Raw genomic sequence first — 17,487 nt, 5'->3', positions numbered from 1 at the left:
TTCTTATAAGAAATAATGGATTGAAATTCTTCATATAGTTAGAAATTATAAATTTGGGAATTGTGTTTGAAGAAGAACAACCTTGGGCTGCCCTCCATGGGTGAGATGTGGTTAGGGCACCTCCGGAACCCCTCCCTGTGGGTGAATGGGAAGTTGATGCATGAGAGACAGGCTGAGACTGCTAGTAGGTGAAATTCTCCAATAGGGCAGAAATTTCATTTAGGCTAATAGGTTCAACCTGTTTCTCCACAAATACTCATCGTTATTTTATGTTCTCAATTGGATTTTGTAAATAAAAGCCAATTGGCTTGTGGCGTATGTAGCAACTATCAAATGAAAAGGCAGGGAGGGAGTTGACTGGAAGAAGCTCTGTGTCTCACATTATATAGACTTAATCCTTGAAAGCTGGCTGATAAAGATCCATATATTTGCATTCACTTGATACTAAACAATGGTCATAACAATAAACAGACTCATTTAATTTTGATTTTTTCTGCTCTCTTCCACTCTCATCCCTTCTCTGTCTGGTCTGCATTCAGTAAGTTGTATGAAATTAGCACTTTTCTATACTTTTCCTGCGTAATGTCTTATCTTTTTTCTGAGTAATAATAGTAGGTATAATACATGATTAAAATAAAATTTTATGGTTTCCAATAAAAAAATTCAATTTTCTGGGTGGGAAAGATGAGAAGCACAATTAGTACCAAGATTTTAATAATGCCAAAGCATTTGTTAACCTACTGGTAGGACTTTTCTTTTCCTATCAATGGTGGAAAGCTTCTGAAGAGTCTTGTGAAGTACATACTAGCATCCAGTTATAACAAAGAACTAACATCAAGAAGCAAGTTGGCTTTGTGTTATAAAAATATCAAAAGAGTAATAATTTCAAGGTTTGTTGTTTTTTCTTTGGAATCTTGCTACATATCCATATTTCAAAGTATAAAATAATTTTTCATCAAAATATATCATTGATGATAGCCATTACCCATATTTTTTTGCATCTAAAGTTGATTTAACTTGAAAGTTAATATTCACTAAGAAAGTTTTGTAAAAATTCTATCTACATTTCTTTCACACTCTGGAAAATAACTTCAAAACAAAGGCTTGTGAATGCTGTGTACCTTTCTTTGCAAGATAATCATTGAAGCCACAATAGCATATACCCTGGGGTTGCACCTTGGTCTAGTAAAACACAACTCAAGGTAAAATATTAAACTTTTGATGTTCAGAGATAATAAACATCTTTGACTTCAGCAACATGAGAATTTTGAAAATCAGAGTTTTTCCTCAACTGAAAACTTGTGGATGACGCATATACACCCTTCCCAAGCCTAAGGTGAGGTCCTTAGATAAAGGAATGCCAACCAAGGATAGGGATGCCAGAGCAAAGAGGCCACAGAGAGAGGAAACTGGGTGGTAACTCACTGCAGTTCACACTTGAACTCAGACTGCCTGGGCGCTGAGATCAGTTTGAGTGTGTCTTGCCCAGCAGTGACTCCGTTCACAGGGGCACCGGTGCTGCTGAGGGCTGCAAAGGAAAGATATGGAAAGGGTCTGGGCCTGAGAGAGTGTCTCAGATATTTGCTTGTATGTTTCACAGATTTCTTCACCAGGAAAATTGGCAGCTGCTTCCAATATCCAAAAAATATCCATAAATATCACCAAGTTACAGATTCAGGAGGGGACTAGCAAGAATATCACCTTAAGACTCAATTAACGTGTGTGTGCGCACGCACACGTGTGTGTTTGAATTATATAATAGAAATATTTGCCACATACTCCTATGCTGCTCAAAGGTAATGTATAATTTCAGGTAAACTGAGCAGTATCTTTCCTTGCTATTCCAATTGGTCACTACTGGTCTGGGGAGGGCGAAAGTTTGAAGGGGAACCTAACACTCTTCATTTATCACCAGGAGGAACATTTAGAGATACAGGTATCCCACCCAATAGACCAAGTTGAAGAGCAGGAACGATGTAGGGAAAAAGACCCGAGAATATGAGTCCAGCTCCAAGATGTCTATGTGAATGCGCCCTTTTCTCCAAGATCCTGATTTGCATTCTTCATAGCAGCAGAAGAAGCTCTGACAGTCTTTGCCATCCAGACACTCATAGACACAGGTATCTTCCAATTCCTGCCAGTACACGGAATTGTTTAGAGTAACCATGGCAGGTGGTGGTGGCCTCATGTCAAGGAGAGAATAGTTCTGCTGGCAACAAGAACAACACAAAAATCAACATGAGATGCATCAGGAACCGCCCAAGGGGAGTCAAGAAATAAGCACAGGTTATGTCTGTTCACTGAATAAAGAGGACAGCGCCATGCCCTCCCCACGTTCCTATAATGGAGAGTTCAATCTTTGCAAATTTAATCCAAGAAAAACTACAGTGCAGTTTTCAAAACTTACATTTCTTGGATTACTGATAAGGGAGACTGAGCATATTTTCAATGTGTGTTAGCCATTTCAAGTCTCTGTTCTGCCTACTTCTCTGCTGATTTGGGGTATAAACACACACACACACACACACACACACACACATAAATCCTCAAATGGTAAACAATACATATATTAAATTGTGGAGAAATAAATTTCTTTTCTTTCTAATTAGCAAATAGTAGAAAAATATGGTATATAAGCATAATGAGAGAATCTTCTTGTTGCATGTAATTCAGGTGAAAAAATAAGCTTTCAGTGTGTGGACACCACACACTGCTTGTCATTGCTAGACAGCCAAAAATTGTGTACAATTGGAATGTTTAGTTTCTACTTCACAGGCTCTACTCATGATGTGGAAAAGTCAATGCAGGGCAGATAAGGCGAGGGAACAACTTATAGTCACTCATAAATTAGAAGAATCATTCTTAACCTTGAGAAATGGCTTCAAATAGATGTGTCAGTTCTTCAGGCAGTTGTAGAGCTCTCCCATACAACTATGAACTGTGTACTGTTAAGAGGATACATTTCTAAATTTGATTGAGTAATGAATGAGAACAAAAACCATAGTTGCCCTTCTGCTCTTGTATTTATGCTGCAGGAACTGAGGGTCCGAGTGTCAATGGAAATGGTGGAGGCTGAAATCAAGGGAGATGGAGGCACACAAGCCCAGTTCTCAGCTGGCTGGATGACTAGGTCCTTTGCTCAGTGCTGGGAGAGAGGCCTTTCAGAATTCATTAGAAAGCATCATGACTACCTATTATATTTAAAGAACTTTTATTGAGATAAAATTGACATACAATAAATTACATATATCTAAAGTGTACAATTTGATATTTTTTTTATTAGTAATGTATATATGGCAATCCCAATTTCCCAATTCATCCACCCCCCACCCCCCTTGGTATACATACATTTGTCCTCTACATCTGTGTCTCTATTTCTGCCTTGCAAACCGGTTGATCCGTACCCTTTTTCTAGATTCCGCATATATGTGTTACTATGCAATATTTGTTTTTCTCTTTCTGACTTACTTCACTCTGTATGACACTCTCTAGGTCCATCCATGTCTCCACAAATGTCCCAATTTCATTCCTTTTTATGGCTGAGTAATATTCCATCGTATATATGTAACACGTCTTCTTTACCCATCCATCTGTTGATGGGCATTTAGTTTTTTTCCATGTCCTGGCTATTGTAAATAATGCTGCAGTGAACATTGGAGTGCATGTGTCTTTTTGAGTTATGGTTTTCTCTGGGTATATGCCCAGTAGTGGGATTGCTGGGTCATATGGTAATTCTATTTTTAGTTTTTAAAGGAAACTCCATACTGTTCTCCATAGTGGCTGTATCAATTGACATTCCTACCAACAGTGCAAGAGGGTTCCCTTTTCTCCATAACCTCTCCAGCATTTATTGTTTTTAGATTTTCTGATGATGCCTATTCTAACCAGTGTGAGGTGATACCTCATTGTAGTTTTGATTTGCATTTCTCTAATAATTTGTGATGTTGAGCAGCTTTTCATGTGCCTCTTGGCCATCCGTATGTCTTCTTTGGAGAAATGCCTATTTAGGTCTTCTGCCCATTTTTTGATTGGGTTGTTTGTTTTTTTGATGTTGAGCTGCATGAACTGTTTATATATTTTGGATATTAATCCTTTGTCTGTTGATTTGTTGGCAAATATTTTTTCTGATTCTAAGGGCTGTCTTTTTGTCTTGTTTATAGTTTCCTATGCTGTGCAGAAGCTTTGAAGTTTCATTAGGTCTCACTTATTTAATTTTGTTTTTATTTCCATTACCCTAGGAGGTGGGTCAAAAAAGATCTTGCTGTGATCTATGTCAAAGAGTGTTCTTCCTATGCTTTCCTCTAAGAGTTTTATAGTGTCTGACCTTACATTTGAGTCTTTAATCCATTTTGAGTTTATTTTTGTGTATGGTGTTAGGGAGTGTTCTAATTTCATTCTTTTACATGTAGCTGTCCAGTTTTCCCAGCACCACTTATTGAAGAGGCTGTCTTTTCTCCATTGTATATCCTTGCCTCCTTTGTCATAGATTAGTTCACCATAGTTTATCTCTGGGCTTTCTACCCTGTTCCATTGATCTACATTTGCGTTTTTGTGCCAGTGCCACATTGGCTTGATTACTGTAGATTTGTAGTGTAGTCTGAAGTCAGGGAGTCTGAGTCCTCCAGCTCTGTTTTTTTTTTTTTTCTTTTAATTTTATTTATCTATTTATTTTATTGGCTGTGTTGGGTCTTTTTTTGCTGTGTACGGGCTTTCTTTAGTTGCGGTGAGTGGGGGCTACTCTTCATTGTGGTGCGAGGGCTCCTCACTGCCATGGCTTCTCTTGTTGCAGAGCGCAGGCTCTAGGTGCGTGGGCTTCAGTAGTTGCAGCACATGGGCTCAATAGTTGTGGCTCACAGGCTTAGTTGCTCCGCGGCATGTGGGATCTTCCTGGAGCAGGGATCGAACCCGTGTCCCCTGCATTGGCAGGCAGGTTCTTAGCCACTGCGCCACCTAGGAAGCCCCAGCTCTGTTTTTTTGTTTGTTTGTTTGTTTTTCTCAAGATTACTTTGGCTATTTAGGGTCTTTTGTATCTCCATACAAATTTTAGGATTTTTTCTTCTAGTTTTGTAAAAAAATACCATTAGTAATTTGATAGGGGTTGTGTTGAATCTGTAAACTGCTTTGGGTAGTATAGTCATTTTCACAATGTTGATTCTTCCAATCCAAGAACGTCGTATATCTCTCCATGTCTTTTTGCCAGCTTTGATTTCTTTCATCAGTATCTTACAGTTTTCTGGGTACAGGTCTTTAACTTCCTTAGTTAGGTTTATTCTTAGGAATTTTATTCTTTTTGTTGCAATGGTGAATGGGATTGTTTCCTTAACTTCTCTTTCTGATCTTTCATTGTTACTGTATAGGAATGCAAGAGATTTCTGTGTGTTAATTTTGTATTCTGCAACTTTACCAAATTCATTGATTAGTAGTTTTCTGGTGGCATCTTTAGAGTTTTCTATGTATAGTATCATGTCAACTGCAAACAGTGACAGTTTTACTTCTTCTTTTCCAATTTGGATTAGTTTGATTTCTTTTTCTTCTCTGATTGCTGTGGCAAGGACTTCCAAAACTATGTTGAATAGTAGTGGTGAGACTGGACATCCTTGTCTTGTTCCTGATATTAGAGGGAATGCTTTCAGTTTTTCACCACTGAGAATGATGTTTGCCTTGGTTTTGTCATACATGGCATTTATTATGTTGAGGTAGGTTCCCTCTATGTCCACCTTCTGGAGAGTTTTTATCATAAATGGGTGTTGAATTTTGGCAAAGCTTTTTCTGCATCTATTTAGATGATCATTTGGTTTTTATTCTTCAGTTTGTTAATATGGTGTATCACATTGATTGATCTGAGTATAGTGAAGAATCCTTGCATTCCAGGGATAAACCCCACTTGATCATGGTGTATGATCCTTTGAATGTGTTGTTGGATTCTGTTGGCTAGTATTTTGTTGAGGATTTTTGCATCTAAATTCATCAGTGATATTGGTCTGTAGTTTTCTTTTTTTGTAGTATCTTTGTCTGGTTTTGGTATCAGAGTGATGGTGGCCTCATAAAATGAGTTTGGGAGTGTTCCTTCCTCTGCAATGTTTTGGAAGAGTTTGAGAAGGATGGGTGTTAGCTCTTCTCTAAATGTTTGATAAAATTCACCTGTGAATCCATCTGGTCCTGGACTTTTGTTTGTTGGAAGACTTTTCATCATAATTTCAATTTCATTACTTGTGATTGGTCCATATTTTCTATTTCTTCCTTATTCATTCTTGGAAGGTTATAACTTCTAAGAATTTTCCCATTTCTTCCACGTTGTCCATTTTATTGGCATATAGTTGCTTGTAGTAGTCGCCTATGGTGCTTTTTATTTCTGTGGTGTCCATTATAACTTCTCCTGTTTCATTTCTAATTTTATTCATTTGAATCCTCTCCCTTTATTTCTTGATGAGTCTGGATAAAGGTTTATGAATTTTGTTTATCTTCTCAAAGAACCAGCTTCTAGTTTTATTGATTTTTGCTATTGTTTTCTTTGTTTCTATTTCATTTATTTTTGCTCTGATCTTTATGACTTCTTTCCTTCTACTAACTTTGAGTTTTGTTTGTTCTTCTTTCTCTAGTTTCTTTAGGTGTAAGGTTGGATTGTTTATTTGGGATTTTTCTTGTTTCTTGAGGTAGGATTGTATTGCTATAAACTGAGTACCTATTATATTTTTTTACCAAAAATCATTACTATAAGGAAACATGGCAACACTTTCCTTCTACTTCTGGCTATTAATTTGATTGAATATGTTTGTAGTTGTGTGGAGTCAAACCAGAGAGAGGCAGGTAGAAATGTAGAGCATTCAGTGTCACTACCAGTAGCCTTTGGGGGCATCCTTTTAATTAGTAAGTGTCTATATGTGAGGACCGACCTGAATCAAGATGTCCTGATCCTACTATGCACAGGCCAATAGCCAGTCAGGGGCATCATGGTGCAGCTGTTTACTTTCCTCTAGACAATTCTAGACAATGTGCAGAAATGAAAGCCTTGATGTCCCTTAGGTTCTAACGTGGATACATGTCCTCCAGGTTAATGGTTCTTAAACCTGAGTGGGTGTAAAAATCACCTGGAAGTTTGCTGAAAAAAGCAGATTCCTTACTCTACTCCAGTACCTTTGACGGATTTATATCTTTTTGACAAGCTCCAATTGGAAAAATCTGCCTTTATTAAATAATAATTTCACATGCATTTTGACAGTGTTCAGCAAGACTTTCATCCTTTTATTTCTTCAACCCTTTGTACCTGTGTAGTGTCACACAGAGAAGCCCAGCCATTACAGGCAGCCTGGCCCAACAGAAAGCGTTGACTCAAAATGGGAATCAGAAGCCTCTGCAGGGATGGACACAGCTCACTAGAGATCAAAGGATGCCCAAGGGGGTCACAGCCTAAGAAGCACAAGATTTCTGGGGACAAGAGAAAACTATCCTTCACGTCTTCATTTAGAGAAAAAAATCCCATGATCACTGAAACACATATGAAGAGAGCTCTACTTATGCCTTTATAGCTCACTAGTCTGAAATGACACATTCCATTTTACAGTATTGAAATAAAACTTAGAATGTCAGAGCCCTCAGCAGCCATATGTTAAATTAAGTACTTCTTTAAATGCATTCCTCTCATTTGTCAAGAAAATTTCAAACTGTGCCCAAAATAGAGATTTTAATTAATGAGTCTCCAGGGTCATCTTCAGCCCAGATGGGTCCCTGCCTGACTCACTCCTGTTTTGCTTGCTTGTATAATGCAGCCCTGTGACTTCCTCAGAACAGCTGTGCTTCCTGGGCGGCAGGTACTACTGCACACTCAGAGTGAACTAGCCTGGCATTTTATGGGTTAGGCGACTGAGGCACAGAGGTGTCTGGACAACTTGTCCCAAAGCAACCTATGATCATCAGTGGAGCCAGCACCTAACCCTCATTGCTGAGAGGCCGCTCATCTCTGCTTTTCCTTGTTGGGGATAGTGGCCCCTTAACTAACCTAACACTGTGGATCTTTCAGAATAGAGTTGAAGACATTATCATCCAACAGCTGAAAAACTCCCATTTTCTTTGTCTTCTGAACTCCTGTTGAAGGTCTCTCTGATGGTGTCTTTCCACCTGGCCTGGAGCCCTTTCTCTCTGTCAATTGTTTTCCTATGTAGTTTCTTCAGCGTCGTTACGCTTTCCTGCTTACAAAAAATTCTTCTGGTTTTGTGGCTATTTCTTTTTTCTCTGTGTGAAAAGATTCTTTATGTCTTTTGAGAGTATCATTTCTACACTGAAGATGTCAATATTTCTTCCTTCACTCCCAGCCCTCTGGCTGTGTGTAATAATGTGCTCTCGTTCTGACTTGTCTCTGTCATGCAGCATCCCCTACTCCCATCCCTGCCTGTTATCTTTCAGTCTGTTGCTATTTGGCATCATTTGCTGGAAAAATCTGTACGTTCACTGTGGCTTCCCGCAGCTGTAAAAATGGCTTCACCTTCTGTCAGAACTACAATGATACACACTTGCAGAGTATAGATAACTACACAGTCTCCTGATGAAAACTGGCTGAAATGCACTGAACATAAGATGCCGACTAGCAATTAGAAAGCCATCTATGGTGTATGGGTGGGCATAAAGCATTCAGTGCAATTTGTGAGTTGATATATATAAAGGAATACAAATAATTTTATGTAAAAATTGTTATATGATAAAAGACGTAGCTCACATCAATGATTTAAAGACATATTTCTCAATTTTTCAATAGATTCTTACATTTGGCCATATACTAAAAATTAAGACACATTAATAATTAAATATTACAATTTTTAAAAAAAAAATTGTGAAGCCTTGGTCAATATTTATGGGCCTTGATTTTTCCACATCTTGGTGTCCTTGTCAGTAGAATGGGTTGTTGTGAGGATAAAATGAGTTGATACATGAAAGCACTTAGAATATAGTGTCAAACAGAGTTAGTGCTCAAAAGAAAGTCGGGGTGGAAAAAAAAAAGAAAGTCAAGGGGAACTATGCCATTCTGAGGGTAGGGAGGGACGTCAAGGAGGACACAAGAGGTAGATACCACAAAAGGAAAGGTTGATAGATTTGACAACAGGAGACTGAAGACACTGCATGTGGAAAAAGGCACAAGAAACTGCAGTGACAGCATTGCTGATATCTGAAATAAAAACTACATTAAAAAAACCAGATTAATATCCCTAATATATTCTATATGTGATTATATAAATTTTACATTATATAAAATACGATACACATAACATATAACTTAGCTGGCAGATTGCTACTTTTAAAAAGTTAAAAGATATAAAAAATTATCAAAGAAAACTTGCATAAAAGTTAATGGACATAAAAAGCAATTCACAAAAATATATGAAAATCAAAAATAAAGTGAATAATATTAAACTTTATCAATAATCAAAGCAATGCCAGTAGGAACAGTTCGTAGGAGCTGTTTTTCTGCTTGGCTATCAAACCAAATGCAGGGAGAGCTCTGAGTGGTGTGTGACCCACACTGGGAATGAAACTGGTGGAATGCGTGCGATTTGGCAAAAACCATGCAGTTCCTTGGACCAGCCATTCTGCTTCTAGGAATTTATACTAAGTAAATAGTTGTAAGTATGTATAACAATGCTGTCACTGCATTTTCTTGTGCCTTTTCCCACATGCAGTGATAAAAATACGTTTAAAAGTGAAAAGGTGTGGATTAGCCCAGTGTCCAGTCAAGATTGCCTGTGCGTCAATCATGAACATATGATCAATCATTAAAATGATCCTATAAATTAATATTTTGACCCAGAAATGTATTCATAATGTATTTTTAAGTTACAGAAATATGTATGCTATACACTAATCCCTGGGTAGAAGGAGTGTTTTTTTTTCCTTTATTTTCCAAATTTGCTAGGTTGGACATTTAAAAAAAAGTAAATACATTTTTGAAGGGAGTACATGCATTACTCATTGGTCTTCAATATGTAAACAATAATATCTTTTAATCGTAGTTTATTCAGAGTTCTCAGAAATATTTGCAGTTGCAATGCTATACATACGGAGGGGGCTTGTAGGCTTATTCGTTCATGAATCCACCTCGAGGAATCTGGATGTAGTAACTACAAGGAAAGCAGAAAAGGTAATTAGAGAACTGCTATGGAAATCTACATCACTGATTACTCTGGCAAAGAGTAATCTTTAAGGTATGATTACATCAGTCCATGCCACTTGTAGGTGCAGCTGAAGATTGCTTGAGGGTCACATTCATATCTTCGGAATACCTGCCTTGTTTCTTAAAAGTCTTGTTAAATTATTTATATCATGTTGTATGAGATCCTTATTAATAAGAATCATTTACATCAAACTATCTTCCCACTACCTTCCCAGAAAATCTTTGCTACTGGGACTTACCGATGTTTTTTTCTTAGTGGTAGCTGGCTTTCTACAACTTGAATAGTAGTTGAGGGTAGCATACTCCATCAGAGCAGCAAAGACAAACAAGAAGCACACGGTCACGAAGAGGTCCATGGCGGTCACATAGGAAACACGGGGCAAGGAATTCCTGGCTATGGTGCTGAGTGTGGTCATGGTCAGCACTGTGGTGATGCCTGCACAGGGGACACATACCAAGTTGTACAAGGGACCACACAGAATCCCTGCATTCCAAGACATTGTTTTATTTTTATGTGAATCCTTCTTGACATTGCAAAAATGTAATAGTACTCTTAACTGTAACAGATGTATAATTTTGTAAGCAACATTTCCATAAATTGTTTTATTATAGTCTTTACAATAACATTAAAATACCCAATGTAAGTTGATATCTTTCAGTTTATTCAGTAATCTTCCTACTGTTTGATCTTTTGTCTTTTAAATATATTTTTAATGAAAATACAGTGTGCCGTGTCCCCTATACTTTCCGTCTGTTCCTCATCTCACAATTTTCCTCTGCCCAGATAAACCATCTTCTGTCTTACTTCTCCTTCTCTATGCAATTTGTAAACTCTCACTTTTCTTGACGACTCAGTTGAAACACCACTTTTTCTGAGGCAAACCGCTTTATAGCACCCCAGGCAGAGCCAATAATACGCACAGCTTCACCATTCCTGTACCTTCTCTGTACCTCATTTTTTGCACTATCACAGTGAATTGCATTTGTCTTTGTGAATTGCATTTGTCAGGCTGTCTCCCTGAACAGATTGTGTGATCTTTAAGAGCAAAACGGTTACTCGCTCATCCTTGGCTGCCTATTACCTAGCATCGTGCCTAGAATTCTAGACATTTCAATAAATGCTTTGCATACGTGCACTGATTCATTGATTAATTAGTTAACTAATCACACTCAGTATTAATCTGACTTTATTTCATATATCTTGGCCAACACTAAGCATTTAATCAAAGACTGTGGAAAAAATTTAGGAAAGAGACATACTTGTGATGGATAGTTTAGATGGGAATGGAGTCTACTGAAATGAAGAAGAGTGAAAGGACTGGATGATTATCATATAAAACACGTTAAGGCTAACTCTCCCCTAGATGAGCCCCTAGGAAATTAGCACCTGTTACAGCTGCCAGACAGGCAGGCTAGTGACATGGACCCCAGAATCACAGGAACATGGATTTCAACACTCATCACCTCTGTGGTTCAATGAGAATACTGGAAAATACCGTCTAGCAGTACCAATCAGGGATCAGTACACATTAGTTCCCCCATTAGTTCCCACCTTTGCAGTACACATTAGTTCCCACCTTTGCAGTACACATTAGTTCCCACCTTTGTAGTACACATTAGTACACCTTTGCAGTACACATTAGCACATCTTTGCAGTACACCTTTGCAGTACACATTAGTACACCTTTGCAGTACACATTAGTTCCCACCTTTGCAGTAGCATCACAGCTCCTGTTTAGTGCTAGTTACTATGTTTGTGTTATGCCTTTGCCAGCTGATTTACCAATTCTATCATGTATTTTCTGTAAGTATGCAAAACTAATATTGGCATAGGATATAAAAGGCTAATTTATCGTGTTCAAAAAATGCTTTGTTGTTAAACAAATGAAGAATTAAAAAAACCAACAGAAAATGTACAACGTAATATAGGAGACTTTGCAAAGATTTTTAAATTGAGGCAGCTCCCTCTTTTCTGAAAGAAATTTGGAGGGGGGGAGCAACCTCTATATTATGTATCACCTGTATTAACAAATCAAAATATAGAAAGTTAGGCAAAATTCCTATCATAAAGAAAAACTGATATAAAACATGTTGCACAAGCCTAAAACCCCTGAAATTTAATATTTTATTGAGGACTTTGGATGCCAGAGAAAAATTCATGAAAAGACTTTGAGCTTTAATATGTAAATTATAGCTGAGAAGAATGATCACTTTCTTGTTTGCTGGTAAAGTTGCTCTAGACAAGCAGGACTTCTATTCAAAGACTGTTTTACTGATTTGTGTCATCAGCCCTCAAAGGTGTGTGGTAAATTCTATTCCCATACACTAACATAATGAGACTTTTGAGTATGGTAGGTTCCAGAACATGACTACATTTTTATGATGACATCATCCTTAGAGCACAGTATCAGATGATGCAATTGATTTATTCTAAATCCCTAACCTCAACTTAATTTAAGTGGCACACATGGAATTCTGTTGTCAGGAAGAACAATCTAACTTGTCTACCTAAAAACAAGCACGAATCCAGTAGCCTTCAAATTAGATCAGTTATATTTGAACTAAGTCTTTTTCATTGAAAGTATTTTTGATAATATATCTATGTTAAAATTACAGAAAATGGTAGGAGAGTTTTTTTTTTAAACTCACCTAATGCTGTTCTTGCTGGTGTAGCATCTTTTTTGATCCAAAATGATACCCAGGATAAAACCACAGTCAGTATACAAGGAATGTATGTTTGAATAGTGAAGTATCCCATTCTTCTACTCAATTCAAAATATATAGTCATGACAACATAATCACCTGTAATTAAGGATTGTCAAAATTAACACAACTTTCTTGCGTTAAAGAAATTCAAGGAAATAATTTATAACATTTTATTAAAGGAATTATTTGGATACAAATATTCAAGTGCAGCATTTATCAAATTGGGGAAAGAGTCAAAATTCTGGTGCTCTTAAACTTAATTTTTGTCATATCCATGGCTATGTGAGGCATTTTACTTTAAAAGACACAAAAAGATACATACTACTTAATAGAGGTGATAGACATGCGCGTTTATTCCCCGGCAGACCATCACCCAATGAGCTACTATTGCCTGTGTCCAGCTGTACGTTGCATGTTTAAAACAAGGGTAACAAACAAAAAACTCAACCCTCAAGCAGATCCATTGTCATTTTGCTTTTTCAATAATAACAGAGCCATACATAAACGTTCATATCTAAACTTGTGTAACAAATTTATATTTCTATTTTTGTGGTATGAATTTAAGCTTATCAATCTTTTACTTTATGTTTTATTTAATATTTTTATATTTATCTTATCCTCTCATGATGCTGGCGCTCAGGCTGTGCCAACCCAGAAAACAAACAGAAGAAATCATTTTATGACATTCCACTCCCTCCTTACTAAAGCAAAGCCACAACATAAAAGAACTGGGATCAGTAGAGATGTTACTAGAAATTGAGTAAAGATTCCATGAGGGACTGAAAGAAGGTGCATGCTTAATACATTGTACATTTTATTCCAAAATCATCTCTACTCATGTCTTTTCTAGGTGACCTCCTGCTGAGATTGTGTCTCTCCCTCTCCTCCCATTTGACCCTCATTCTTCAGCCTGCTGGATTCAACCTTCTGGCACCTGAAATTCACGATGACCAGAAGTGAACTATTATCTCTGTCACACCAATACTTGCTCTTAATTTAGGTTCTCTTTTCACTTTTTTCAAAGTGCGAACCCAGACGCCATCTCTGACTCATTTTCCCTGCTTCAATTCCTGTATTTCTCCCAAGTCCTCTTCCTACCTAGCCCACATACCATCTATCATGGCCCCCGGCTTGTCTCCTAGCAATCTTTTCCACTCCAGACCATTCTATGTCCTGCCACCAAAAGAATCTTTCTAGAACACAGCATCTTTCTACCCCTGTACAATTGTCAAAACTTTATTATGGTTTTGTTGGGGCCCAGGGTAGGCCACCCCAAAATGTGTCTCAATGATATATTGATTATTTTGAATTAAAGTTACCTAAGAAATGCCAACACAAGAGGGACACTCTGACCCTCTTCTCTGTCTCTGAAAGCAGAAAAAAATCTCTCACATGAAAGGTGCACTCCCTGCATCTAGAGGTAGGACATCCTTATTGCCAAGAGGCCTGCATAAACAAACCTTGTCACTCTTTAATTTACTACCCCAAGCCCAAACTCTGTTTAGAGTCCTTTCTAATTAAGCACTCAAAGCCTAAGTTCTTTACCGTGTTAATTCCTCACAAATTTTTTCGTTTCTTAGTCTAAAAAGTATAAAAGCTGCCTGTTTGGGCACTTCTTAGGTCCCAATTTTATGAGACCTCCATGCACGTGAATTAAAATTTGTTTCTTTTTCTCTTGTGAATCTGTCTCATGTCAATTTTGTTATTAGTCCAGCCACAAGGACTCAAGAGGGGTGGAGGGGGGAACTTCCCCCTCCCCGACAGTCTACATCATTCTGCATGAAACACCCCTTGCCCCTGTATTCTTTGCACTCTAGGCCTCCCCAGCTCCTCAGATGTGCCAAGATCCTTCCTCAGTGGCTGTTGCATCCCTTCACTTCTGCCTAGGATGCTCTTCTTTTCCTTTCACCTGCATCCAGATAATTCCAACTCAACTTTGAGGCTCAGCTTAGAAATTATTTAGTCCACCAGGAAGCACTCCCTACTTGCTCCTAACAACTGTGATTAACTTATTTCTATAATTATCAGTAAAACATTTGTCTTAAAACCAATAAACTAGTTGGGTTATAGAATATATATTTTGTTTATCAATGCTACTTGATAAGCAATCAATAGGTATTTGTTTAATGATCATCATGAAAGTCCCATTTTTACTTAAAAATATTGACAGGGAGACTATATTAAGCCCATATAAAATTACGCCTTTCAATAAATTAGAATATTTTTTGCAGGATGTGGTGTTCTGTTGTAGCAATATTCAGGATGGCTGATAGAAACATCAATTCTGAGATCATTTCCCAAGAAACATTTACAATTTTTAGCAAATTAGCATTTCAGTACAAAGGAATCAGAATGGCTAACCTGAAGCAATCAAAAAACACAAAAACTTTTTCGAAGCAACATGACTGTCAAGTTACATCATGTCCTGGGGTAATATCATTGAATTATGTGTGATATTTAAATGTCTATTAATTTTTACATGAAATTTCAATAAAAAACTGAGCAGAAAACAAAGAAAGAGTAGACATAAAAGCAAAACACAACAAACCACCCTAGCAGGCATGAACACACCCCAGTGGAATTTGCAGAGTTGAATAATTTCTTCAAACACCATTGTAGTTTCCTAAGTAAGATAAACAGCGGGACAACTCCAGAGCAGACACACAATTCATTTTAGCAAATCCATCTACCTTGCCCCAACCTGAGGCGAACAGCTTCCCCATATCCTGTATTCAGAATAGCCCTTTTCCTAACTCAGAGGTCTGCCTGAATGTCCACTGTCAGGTATGAAAATGAGAAGGAGCTGTCAGGGCCACATTCTGGGGCTTGATTCTATAACTCAGCTGGCTCTTGGTGAGGTTCTGGGCCACACCCCAAAATGTGGTTCCAGAGAGCCCCATGGTTCCTGTTTTCCAGCTTCCACGGGGAACAAATACTTGGAGAAGCAGTGGCAAGATGAATTGTGGGTTCCAGCTTCACTGTCCCCCACAGGAAGACCAACAGAAAGCCAACACGCCACTCATCCCAAATTGGAAGGAAGAGGCCACGGGGTTCTCATTTTCAGACACATCACATGTTTCTGAACATATTTAACTTGTTCGTCTAGGTCTGAGGTAAAACATGTCTTCATAGGAGGCAAAACCTCTTCCTTGTTTCTGAAAACATGTACCTGGAAACTTTCTCAGACAGGTCAGGTCCATTCCTAGTTATATTTGTTCTAGGACTCTTGACTGAAAAAGAAATGTTGTTCCTTCTATGTGCTTCCCCTCTGCAAGTGTATAGACACCTGCACACATACATACTTATACATACACAGACACACCTTGGGGACTGGCCAGCTGCAACTTGAATATGAAATCTCAGCACTGGGTGCAAGCTTCTTGGAGGACTTCATTCCTTCTCTGAGTTGTTTTAGCTGTTTACCCTGATCAATGTGCAGCTCTCCTAATGCAATTCACAGACTAGACTGAAACAGTTTTGGTTTTTCATGGTCAGTTCTTTCCAAATAAGACACTTCAGTTTCGGATAGACTTTTATGACAGATAACAGAGATCAGTGATTCTAGAATCCATAGAGGTCCTCAGAGACCACCACGGAATGTGCCTGACGCCTACTTCCCTGGGAAAGATGGAATGGAAACAGTTGGAGAGGGAGTAAGAAGCGTCTTTTTGATTTATCAAGACAGAAAAATCATCTTGAGCCTGGTGGAATTGTAAGAACAAGTTGCCTTTTGCCGACTGTTCATTTTTGTGACTTTTTTTTTTTCTGAGCCAAGGTAAGGAAAGCTATATGAAATACTGAGGACTCTTTGGGATAGCAAGTGCATTACTACTTTTTAGAACAACAGCACAGAATAGGCTGTAAAAACATACTTATGAAATAAAAATTTATAAAGCGAATAGTGTTCCATGAAGTACACAGATTAATAAGATACAGAAAGTTCCCTGAAGGTTGAAGACTAGCCACATCTTCCATAATCTCCACTGTTCCCAGAGGATACTATTATAAATCATTATTTACTCAGCATCATGGATACCCTCATTTCTTTCTCTCTCCACAGACACCAAAGTCTTCCTTTGAATCTCCTTTAAAAATAGTTGTCACTTCCCCAGATTTCTTCTAATGGCCTGCTAATGGCCATGTCATCTCTCCCTGTCACAGTTATCCACTGCCGGCCTCCTTTCAAAATATCCTAATATCTCTCAAAAGCCAACGAAGGCCTGGTAATTAGCAAGTAGTACTCAGCAGAGCAAAAGTCTAATCTTCTCCACCCAATTCAAATTTGCCCTGGGAATACTTGTCCTTTTGTTTTCTTTCTGACATCCATGCATGACAAGAAATTTTTTATTTTAAGGAAATTAAATTTATCAACCTTTTATTTTATTGTTGGTATTATTTGCATCATCCTGAGAATTTGTTCCCTAACCTAAGTTCATAAAGATATTTGACTGTTTTCTTCTATGAGTTTTGCTTTTTTCCACACATCTATATGCAGTTGATTCTTCTACAAATTAAGCTTTTAAAATTTCATGATCAGTTGTCACAGCATCCCTTATTGCTACCTCCAGTCATCTGCAATGCCATCTCATATGTCCATATATGTATGAACCTGTTTCTGCATG

General features: G+C 37.8%; 1 protein-coding gene across 2 annotated transcripts in view; it reads right to left on the bottom strand.

Moving 5' to 3' along the window:
* Positions 1 to 1,924: 1,924 nt before the first annotated feature.
* Positions 1,925 to 17,487, bottom strand: part of GABRG3 (gamma-aminobutyric acid type A receptor subunit gamma3) — a 233,708-nt gene continuing 218,145 nt past the window's right edge. Inside the window, exons 4-7 of one of the 2 annotated variants that reach the window (XM_057722562.1) lie at positions 12,809 to 12,961; positions 10,399 to 10,595; positions 10,047 to 10,106; positions 1,925 to 2,206 (exon numbers count right to left, since the gene is read on the bottom strand). In XM_057722562.1, the coding sequence (XP_057578545.1) occupies positions 1,925 to 2,206; positions 10,047 to 10,106; positions 10,399 to 10,595; positions 12,809 to 12,961 (692 nt within the window). Of the gene's footprint in view, positions 2,210 to 10,046; positions 10,107 to 10,398; positions 10,596 to 12,808; positions 12,962 to 17,487 lie in introns of both variants that reach the window. The other variant, XM_057722563.1, reaches the window with a different exon arrangement.

This window comes from Hippopotamus amphibius, chromosome 2, assembly GCF_030028045.1.
Source record: "Hippopotamus amphibius kiboko isolate mHipAmp2 chromosome 2, mHipAmp2.hap2, whole genome shotgun sequence".
Lineage (NCBI taxonomy): Eukaryota > Metazoa > Chordata > Mammalia > Artiodactyla > Hippopotamidae > Hippopotamus > Hippopotamus amphibius.
The sequence above is the reverse complement of the archived record's forward strand: the minus strand, read 5'-3'. Positions and strand labels throughout refer to the sequence as shown.